This window comes from Alligator sinensis, unplaced genomic scaffold (genome assembly GCF_000455745.1).
Source record: "Alligator sinensis unplaced genomic scaffold, ASM45574v1 scaffold9_1, whole genome shotgun sequence".
NCBI classification, from domain to species: Eukaryota; Metazoa; Chordata; order Crocodylia; family Alligatoridae; genus Alligator; species Alligator sinensis.
In genome coordinates, this window is record NW_005842304.1 from 757984 (window position 1) to 769022 (window position 11039).

Genomic DNA, 11039 nt, shown 5'->3' on the forward strand with positions numbered 1-11039 from the left:
TCAGTTTACAAACCATTTTGATGCCAGTGATAGCTGCCTGTTTTCCCTAAACACTCCACACACCATCTGTATTTAACTGGTTATTTTTAAAAGCACTTTGTATTACTTTTGGTGCAAAAGACAAGATCTAGAAACTAAATCTATATAATAGAGCTAAGTGTATGTTCAGAAATAACCGGCATATTTAATTTTTGCTTGGCACATCTACATGTGCAGTTAATGTGGCTAAATAAACTGCACTGGAGTTTACTGCTTCCAGGTGAAGCATCTGCATGGGTGCTCAGGACCACAGTATGTTGAGCCAAGGCAAAGCAGCCCCGGCTGGCAGAGAGCACAGGGGGTCAGTTTGCCAGCTTAGGGATGCTCTGACATGACTCAATGTGCTGCAGTGGGACTGGCTGGCACACGAGGGTGCATCAGTGCAGGGCTAGCCAGCAGGAAGTCCCCGCAGTAAAGCTTCCTTGTGCCCCAGCCAACCCTGTCAGCATCTATACGTGCATTGCAGTAGAGTAAATAACTCTGCCATAGGGTGTTTATTACAGCACTTTAGGTATTGAGCTTCTGCAGTTCTCTGAAGATAGCTGTTAGCTCAATGCAAACAAGCTATTATCTGCTCCTACACTGCCAAATGGTGGGGCACTGTAATAGCATCTACTGCAGCAACTACCCTGGGATAACTGGTCATCAGTCCACTTTGTATCCCGATGGAAATTATATCAGTATAAAAAAGGAATGTAATTTATACCTATGCCAATATGTTCTCTGAACTGCAGCCAAGCTCCTGCTGGCTCCCTCTCTCTGGCCCAATATATGTTACACTCTTTTTTGCCACCCAACATGGTGTCAACAGGAGGAACTGAAAGTGCTCAACCCCTATCTTACAGAGCCTGTGGATGGTATGTTAACACCCCTGCTTTAGGGTAAGGTGGGGGCTGGGCACATTCCACTCCTCTTGTTGACACCATGCCAGTTTGCAAAAAAAAGAATATAATATTCATTGGGCCAGAAAGAGGGAACCTGGCTGCATCCCAGAGATCAGGGCACTCACTTGGGGAGCAGAGACCTAGGTTCCAGCCTTTATTCTGCATGTATTTTATCCAGCAAGTGTTCAATGCAGAATTCACAGACAGCCCTTAGGTATTAAGACCCAGACCTCCCCTCTTCCAGCTAAGTACTCTAATCACTGGAGCTCCTTCTTTCTCTGACCCCAGAAATCTTGAACACTTTTTTGCAACATGACATGGGTAAAAGGGACATTTTTTCCACTATACTTTTGCTTTTTACCCTGGAAGGGGAAACACCATGTATCTGGGTCCGTGAAGGCAGTTTTCCTTAAGCACCCGGGGGATAACTGTTCTTCTGGTGTGGTTTAGTACCTGCCAAGGTACTAGGGCTTAAAGCCCACTTTATCGAAATGGGAGGCTCCTCCCTAGCTTGCTCTTTGTGGCCATATGGCTGACGGCAGGCAAAACTTGGGGGCATCCAAACCCCAAGCCTCTGGGCTTGGGCCTGCATATAGGATGCCCACCAAAAGACGTTGGAGATATCTGAAGCCCCTGGTGGGGGTGGAGGATATTTGCTGGTTGTAGGGCCACTTATGATTCTAGACTGACTCATGGTTTGGGGTTGATTTGGCTTGGAACACAACAAATTTCTTTAAAAAAAACACCAAAACTTGCCTTTTCCCCTGGTTCTCCCAGGGAACAGGTTACATCCTGGAGTTTAGGGCACTCTTCTAATGTTGTGATGTGCATTTTAATCCTTTCAGGTTGAGGATCACCTCATGTACTATATGAAGACAGGTGAGTTTCCTCCCCTGGCTGTATTTTGGAGAGCAAGTAGCCATGGCTGCTGTGCTTTATGTGAAACTCAATCCCATAGGTGTGTGCAGAACATGGCTAATGGAGCCCAGGCTTCTTGGCAGGTGTAGGCAGAGAAATGTCTTGTTTTTGAGGGCTCTGGTCAAGATTAGAGAGAAAGGTACCAAGCTGTTCAGCCCTGCCCAGATGGTGGCAGTTTTGACCATGCAAAAAGCAGAAGTTGGGGAGCCAAGGGAACTGCACTGCTGACAACAGATTGTAGACACTAGGGACTAAATTGAGGATTTTGCACTTTGGCAGATGTCTAAATGCTTCACAAGTCCTGCTGTATTCCAAGTTGTTTTGTGGATCTGGACCTGTGCTACTTCATACACATTAAGCAAAGTTGTGGCCCACTGATGTCAATGACAGTTTTGTCACTGACTTTGGGGCCAAGATTTCATCATTATTTATAGTATTCACAGATACAGCTTTTTAATATTTAGTAATTTCTTTGGAAACTCACTTCTGGTTCATTGAATAGCTTTGCATGGTTCCCTCGAAGTTAATCTCTTCAGCAGGGTGATTTGTAAATAACCCTTAAAAACAAAAATTAGAGCTTAAATTTAAAACAGAGCATTATAGGAAAGCACATTTTTCCATTGTGATTTTGATAAAAATTATTAATTCACAAAATGATTATATCATTAAACCTGGGAAAAATAATGACAATCCTTATTTTTGTGACATTTTTCACACTGACACAATTCCTCTGGCTCACTCAAACCATGTTCCCCTACATGATAGAAGTAAAGCTAGATAATCCCTGGCATTATTGATACTTACCTAATCTTTCATACTTTGCAGGATTTTCTTGTATTTCAGAAGGTGTGAAGTAATATTGTCCTTCAAGGCACTCTTTCAAGTAGCTCTTATTAGACTTTTCCTTTTGTTTATGGCTAGTGCTCGAATTATTGTTCCTTTGAAAGAAATTCTGTTCTGGAACTGTGAAAATTCCCTTAAGGCACCTGCCTACAGTACATCTTTCAGCACAGTCAGTCTTGTGATAAACCTCTTTAATGTCATAAAGGCTACATCTGTTAAACATTTGATTTGTATTATCATGACCTGTAAATAATTGGTTGATACTGCTTTGGTTAACAAAAGAACTGCAATGCTTTTTGGAGGGAGTATTATGAATCAGCTTGCTCTCATCTTTGAACAATGCTAGAATGGAATGACTGGTTTCATCCTGGGTGGTATTTGGTATTGCTGTTTCTTCCACAATATCAAACAATGATTCTTTTATTCTGTTGCCGCTTATAGAATCATTACCGGTAATTAGAGCTGGAGATTTACCAGCTGAGTTCATATATCCTGGACTTTAAGAAGAAGAAAAAAGGCGATCAGTGCAGAAATACACACAACAATAAATGCTCACACATCAAATTATTAATTTTAAATTTCATGTGTAAGAATCTCAAAATTCTTTTACTAAATGGTCCTCACACTTCCTTCTACCCCAAAAATATGTTGTTTTAATTTTAAAAAATCCTGAATTGTATTTGTTCTTTTATGGTAAAATAAGAACACAGAATTTAGACTTGCTGCTTAAAAAAGAATACAAATTCTATTTTTTGCCCTATCCAAACATAATAGGATGTATGAGCTATCTTTTTGCATAAGGAGAAGGGAATAATCAAATCAACCACAGTATGTCACTGCTGCTCCACTCAGCTGAGCTAGTCAGGTGGTCCCACACAAGGAACAAATGCAAGACAAACTTCTTCAGTTTTGTTTCCATTTGTAGGCTGCAATTCAACCCTCCATGAAGAACTCCTCTACAGAACTCGGTACCATCTAATTCCCTGCAGAGGGGGGAATTTTAACTCCCAGTTAAAATAACAGTAACTTTAACAGTAAACCCAGTAACTTTCTATGCTACTAACAATGAGTGAAAGTAGCATAGAAATTTCATGCTAAAATATTCGAGAGGACAAATCACGTGTTATAATCAAGACTGCATAAACATTTTCATTCAAATCTACTGCATTTACTTTCTTGAATTTTAATAAAATATTCATCTTGCAGAGGAATGTATCAGGTCTGATCCCTTCTTGCTAGTTTACTTCTGGGGATAACTGAGCAAAAAAATGATCTGTTCTGAAGATCTGTGGTGAGGTGGGGAAATGACAGGGAGAAAAAAGTTTCTTGCCTGCTAAAAGATTAATCAGCCCCATTATTGAGTAGGTACCACTGTGGGGAAAGAAGTGTAAAGGCATGTAAAAGGGTTCTGAAGGAAAAGGGTCAGGAAACTCAATAAATTTGATAGAGATTCTGGGAGAAACTGGTTCCCTTCCCTCATGTAAACAACAGCAAAAGACTTGTTTAGGTTTTAATACACAAAATACACAAGAGGAGATAAACTTTTTTTCCCGGAAACTCAAAGGTATACACATTCCCTATAAGGAATGTAACAGGGATAATGGAGCACTACACTACTGGAGGTACAATGCAGGATCTTTATTTCTATACTGCCCCATCTCTCTTTGTTACTCTAGCCATCTATTTTTAGCTGCTTCTCATGCTGTCAACTTCCTTTTTTCTAAGCAGTGAATTTTCCCCCCCACTTCACTTTTACACAGCTCAGAGAAACTGCACTATGTCTGAAATGGCTTGTGCATGTGCTCAGTACAGTTACCCTGAGAGTTTTACTGCTTTACCAAATGAAGTTTTTAAATACTAAGTAAAAAGAACTGCTAGATAAGGCTGCTATGACTATTAAGGTCAAAGCCATGTGCCATTTTCATATTACATCCAAGTTTGGGGGTTGCTATTTAATAAGCTGGTGCGTGACCACAGCTTGCAGATAAATGGAAGTCCAGTACAACACTCTAAATATGTATTAAAATAGATATTACATTATTAGTATTAAAAACTATAATGTCATACTTTTGTATAGTGCTTTAAAAAGACATATTCCCTACCCAGCAGACTGGCAATCTAAAACAAGATACATTCTGGAACAAGAGTTCAGGTAAAGAAAGTTGTAGGAGTTATTTGCATAAGGATAAGGGAAGAAGGATTTAAAGAAATGTTTTTAGCCAAAAGGAAGCTAGCAATTCATGATCAGGTGCAAGCTAAGAGCAGGACAAAGAGACAAAAGAGGAGCAGAGACAGACGAGGAAAAAAGACGAGCACTGGAATGATGGAAGCACTGAGAAATGAAAAGAGAGATGTAGGTGAGGTAATATAATAAAGGGCTTTGAAAGTGAGGATAATGCAAGGATTCAAGGATGAGCACAAGAAGGTGATTAATATCGGCCCCACACAGGCTGAAATGCCCCAGGCCCCGCACACCCCTAGGGATGGTTCTGGTGGGAGAACAGGGAAAAGTGAAAAACAGGGATAAGTTTGTTCATAAGATGAGAGTTAGCAGGTCAGTCCAGCTATCATGCAGTAGTACTACTAGTTTCTATGCATGAGACTTATGTCCCTATCTTATTCTGAGACCCAGCGGGCTAAGTGCTCCCGTGGCAACAAAACACTTTTATTAAGTTAGATTTTGGATTTGTATACAATGGTTTGGATATAGATGATCCTGCCTTAGGCAGGGGGTTGAACAAGATGACCTATGGAGGTCCCTTCCAGCCCTACTTCTCAATGATTCTAAATCTGTTCCTTAGTATTTATTATTCTTATTTTACTTAAATGTCACTGTCAATTCTCTTTTTTTTAAATGAAAAAAGCTCTGCCTACCTATGCAAATGACTAAACAATGCTCCTGGTACTGTTGTATCTGACTCATTGAAAATGCATTGGCTGTTTTTGGAATTTGAAATCCACGGGTCTTGGCAATTAATATTTCCAGGCTGAGAAAATGGTAGAAACTGCCAAATAATAAACAAAAATAATAGTTTAATTATTTTAATACTTAAAATAGCAATTGCTTAATGCAATATAGATATATTAATCACTTATATTTGTTTATATATTTTGCATTAAAATTCAATGAGAATAGAATAATTAAAACATACACACACACAATATGGTATAATTATGCTGCACAGTGGGAAAGAATTGAATAATTCTATTTATTTTAATTAATTCATGATGGAGTAAAACATTTGTTGAAATCTCTAGTACCACTCATAAAGGACCAAATCCTCCTTGCATTATTCATGTAAGCAGTCTGATTGACTTTAATGCAGCTCATAATTTCAGTACTGGTTGTCAGCCAGCCAGTCTATCTAGGACCCACTGCTACCAGATTAACAAAGGAGCCACATAAAACTGACTTCTGAAACTAGCATTGATCATTTTGTCACCAAATTTGGGCAGGGCAGCATACAAATCAACTAAATACATAAGCAAATGAAACACATATTAAACTTTTTAATTTCACGGAGAATTATCAATTTTTCAAAAAAAATTAAGGCCCCTTTTATAATTGTTACTACTTCTTCACATTTCTTAAAACCTAAAATTATCAAAAAAATAAAGTTAAAAAGTCAGATAACCTAGAGAAGGCCACCTGTCAATAAATGTCTTAAAATGGCATAGGAAAATATTACCTTGAGTTCAAAGGTATCGTCTAAAGCACAAGTTCTCAAACTTTCCCACAAACTGAGCACAATGTAATGGAGAGAGATTATTTGGAGCAGTGGTTCTCTATCACAGGGCAGTGTGTTGATTGTAAATGGTGTGTAAAATGTAAATAGGGAACTGTTTTTTATGATCTTTCATAATAGGAGCACCTGATGAAATGACCAGGAGGTGGAAAATTTAGAATAAAAATAGGGAAGTATTTTTATTCAGTGCATAATTAATATAGGATGTTGTGGAAACCAAAAGAATAAAAGAGCTCAAAAAAGGATTTGATAAGTTTCTGAAGGACAGGTCCACCCAGGTTTATTAAGCACAACAGTCAGGGATGTAACCTTTTCCCTCTCTATGAAAGGGGATGGGTTACACTATACCTGTTTCTTATATTCTTTATACCCTGTTTCTTATCTGTTTTATAGCATCTGTTACTTGCCACTATCAGGGACTGGATACTTAATGGACATTTGGTTTGACCAAATAGGGCAGTCCTTATGCTCCTGAGGTACCAACAGGTGAGATGTAATGCGTGATATAGAGAGAGCTTATGGGAACTGGCTACTTCCTCCAAATGTTGTTACAGCATTAATCAGCATCATGTCAAGATCCAGTCCTGGAACCACAACCCAGGGGCTCAGGGACCAAGCACCAGCTCATCCTTCCATCAGCCCACAGCTCACGAAGGAAGACAAAGCAGAAAGAAAAGGGGCCCTGATGGGGAAAGGCCTTCTACCTCTGGCTCCAGATTGGGTCCTCTTGCCTACATAGGACTTCCTGTTTCTTGGGGAAGCTGTCCAAGCCACAAGGCTCCTGCTGTCCTTTCCTTTGCACTCTGACTCAAGATCTGATCACTCACTGCCAACCCCACTCAGACTTCACCCTCTGCCTCCCTCATGTCTTGGATTGTTGGAGCTCAGTTCTCATGGTATCTGATCCAGCTTGCTCCCTGACCTTGCTCTTCTAGCATTTCCATGCTGACTTCGGCTCTGATCCTCTGGCTTTGATCCTGGCTACTCCTCAGACTTCTGCTAATGGCTTGACCACCTAGCCTTGGTACATGATGCATTGTGTTATGACACCACGCTGCTCCATGCTCATTACTTCCGAAATGGGAAGCAATATAGATGGCTTAGTGAGGTGCTGCAGACGCACTAACTAGCTCTGCTAAGAGTCAGAATTAATTAGTCTGGGCACAGCACTGTGCTAATACATCTGTGCTGCTTCCCATTCAGGAGGCATGGCATGCAGAGCTAGCTCAGCAACTCTGCATAGCACCATCTTGCACTGGCATTGTGGTCTGCTAAGGTGGATACACTGCTGTTTCTTGTTTTGGTCTGGACTACTAGTTCTACAGGCTGTGTAGATTACTTTGCAGTTATTAAGGTGGGTTAGGGGCCAAAAGATTAAGAACTACTAATTTAAGAGGATGTTATATGATCACAAATATAATTGTACTGATCACCTCCCTTATAATCTGTAATCATCCAGTTACAGCAATTGCTTATGAGGGGAAGCAATATTAGGAAAATATTTAATGTATTTCAATTATCTTTAATTCAATGCAGCAACTGGTAATCAAGAGTAAAGGTAGTGCTAGTCCAGCCTCAATAGACATCAACAAGATGTTATTGTTTTGTATTAATTAATAAAAGGCTCAGACAAAGAAGAAGATTTTTCATATTAATAACCATAATTTCACTAGACCCTCCCTAAAAGAAATACATTTTTAACATAATTCTTCTGAAACATAAATATCTTTATCAAACCTGTTTGTTCTGTGTCTCTTCATAAGCCAATCTCCAAGTATTACTTACTAGATTTGTGCTGAAATTTTGTTCTGGAAACTGTTTACATTTTGAAGACCAGGAAACAGAAGAGGACTGTGGACAGGAGCTATAATCTGCTGCTGCTGCTACATTGTACTGAGGTTCTGTACTACAGTCTGTGCAAGTTGATTCCATAGCTTGAGATAACTATTGTAAAGTACAGTAAAAGATGCGTATTATTTTATTTCTCTAAACTGTTGTGGTTAATCCTGTGCTTTATAAAGACAAGGACAGTCCTGTGCTTTTATATTCGGTGTATTTTATATATGTCATTACACCTCCCCCCCATAGAAAATATTCTACTTATTTTCTCTAGGGGTGAAATTCTACCGTATTTTACCTGAGCACGTATATTTACTTTTAGCATATGCATTCATTCTATCTTAAATGAAGGTAGACTTAGGTGTATGCTTAACTTTATGTATGTACATAAGTACTTTATTGAACAGGGACTTGAATTTAGAAAATAGAAGATATTTCACATTGGTGTTGTGAGGCTCCTGTACATTATGAAAGCAGGATTCTGTGTTGGTGCACTTCAGCGCACAATGGAAATTTGGATGCAGATCAAGGGAAGTGCCACGGGGTGTGAAACCCCACAGATCTGGTGGCCTTTTCACAATCTAAGGGGCACAGTGTGGCAATGTCTACTATTTAAGGCCCCGGCCACATGATTCATATATTATGCAATTAACTGGTTCATTGTACAATAAATTTAGACTGGCCACACTTGCAAAGTAAATATGCAATAAAAATGTTCATTTGGCTATAAAAAGAACCCTCTAGATGTACAGTGCTTGAAAATGTGTAACAACTTCATACCTCAGGGGTGCTCAACCCAAGGCTTACGGAGCCTTGCAGACTGGCCCACAGGGCTCCCCAGGTGTTGGGAAATCTGGTGGGCATGGGGAGCAATTGCAGTTAATACTGCTACCCCTCCCTGCTGCCAAAATCCCAAGCTTCACACAGTGGGTTGGAGCCAGGCCACAATCCTCCCCCTGCACAGCCAGATCGGGACTGACCCATGCCCCCTTCCTTCTGTGCATCTGGGCTGAGGCCAGATCATGCTCCTTACCCCTGTGAAGCAGGTTAGGGCCAACCCACACCCCTACCTCCTCCTTTCCCCATCTGGGCTATGCCTGCTTCCCTCTGCCTGGCCAGGTTGGGGCCATGCCATGCCCCTTTCCTCCTGCACAGCTTGTTCAGGGCCAGGCCCCACCTCCTTTCTGCTGCAGAGCTGGGTCACTCCTCTCTACCCCCCACCTGTGTGGCTGGTTTGGTGCCAGGCCATGCTTACTTCCCACCGTGGGTCTGGGCCATACCCCCACCCTCTGCAGGGCTGGATGGGGCTGGGTCATGCATCCTTCCCCGCCCCACATGGGGCCATGTTCGAGTTGGGTCAAGCCCCCTTGACTGGCACAGCTGGATCAGGCTGGTCTGCCCCCTCCATGAGGCTGGGTGAGGCCCTGTGGCACCTGCCCTGTTATCTGATTGCCAATATGCAGCCCGGCAGCTTGGAGAGCAGCATCCAGCTGGTAAGTCTGTTGGGAGAGAAGGGGTAGTGGGAGGGACGGGGCACGAAGGAGGCAGATTGAGGTCCCCACAGTAAGGGTGGAAGGGGGGCTGGGGCTGGGGCAGGTGGTGTGGGATGGAGCTGCGAGCAGCTTTTCCAGGGGGCATAGGGAGGGAGCAGGGGGCAGCTCCCACCACTGCATGCACCCCAGGGGCAGGCATAGGGGGTGTGTGCCCCCCAGATCTGCATGTGGGGCAAGGGCAGGCTGGAGTCGGGGTTGCACCAGGATCTTCCCAGTGGGGAAGGATGGGCTGGGCCAGGGCTGTACTCAAGGTGGGTGGTGGCAGTGCTGGGAGGGGGGGCTATGGGGGAGCCTACCCCATAGCCCCATTCCCAGTGCCACTGCTGCCCACCCCAAATGCAGCCCCGCACCAGGAAGAGCCTGATGCTGCCCCCACCCACAGCCTGCAGCGGCAGCCCACCATCATCCCATGCACAGATCCAGGGGGCACATGCCCCATATGCCTCCCCTGAGTGTGTGCACAGTGGCGGAAGACACCCCCCCCCCGGGTCAGCCGCCCCGCGGCCCAGCCCGACAGCTGCTCGCAGCTCCATCCTGCACCCTGCCCCAGCTGGGCAGTGCCTGCTCCTGCCCCAGCCCCACTCCCTCCCTCACCATGGGGGCCTTGATCTGCCCCCTCCCATGCCCCTTCCCTCTCCACCCCTTCACCCCAACAGACTTACCAGCTGGACGCCGCTTTCCAAGGTGCTGGGATGGCTGCATGATTACTGTGGTTGCATTCATGCACATGGCATTTATCAGCAGCACTATCAACCACAACAGCCAAAACAGGCTGTTTGCCAATAATGTCAATTTTCCTTTTATTGGTCCTGATACAATATAGACCAATGTATCAGTGAACCTCTAGTACAGAGTATTTCTTCTTCATGGTCCTGCTTCAGAAAAACATCCATTTTCAGAATAGTGCTAATGCCCCTTCTTAAGTTTCATTAACTCCAATGGGCCTTAAGCATATATAAAGTTAAGCATGTATTTCAAGTGCTATTGTTAATAGAATTAAGCATGAGCTATCTTCAATATGAATCTATATTAAGAAGAATCCAAATATAATGACAAATAATGGCAGACTGCTCTATGCCACAGATATTTTAACTATTACTCATGCTGAGTTCTCTGTTCTTCAAGAGAAGGCTTAGACAGTTCTTAATGTGCACTGACAACATAGAAACATTTTTCAACCTCACATCTGCCAACTGCATAAGTCTTACTTCCTGCTG

The 11039-nt window shown here is 42.5% G+C and overlaps 1 protein-coding gene across 1 annotated transcript in view; it reads right to left on the minus strand.

The window, feature by feature from the left end:
* Positions 1 to 11039, minus strand: part of CUNH12orf40 (chromosome unknown C12orf40 homolog) — a 27472-nt gene that overhangs the window by 3431 nt on the left and 13002 nt on the right. Inside the window, exons 6-8 of the mRNA XM_025209703.1 lie at positions 8216 to 8374; positions 5559 to 5689; positions 2646 to 3181 (exon numbers count right to left, since the gene is read on the minus strand). Of these exons, the coding sequence (XP_025065488.1) occupies positions 2646 to 3181; positions 5559 to 5689; positions 8216 to 8374 (826 nt within the window). The remainder of the gene's footprint in view (positions 1 to 2645; positions 3182 to 5558; positions 5690 to 8215; positions 8375 to 11039) is intronic.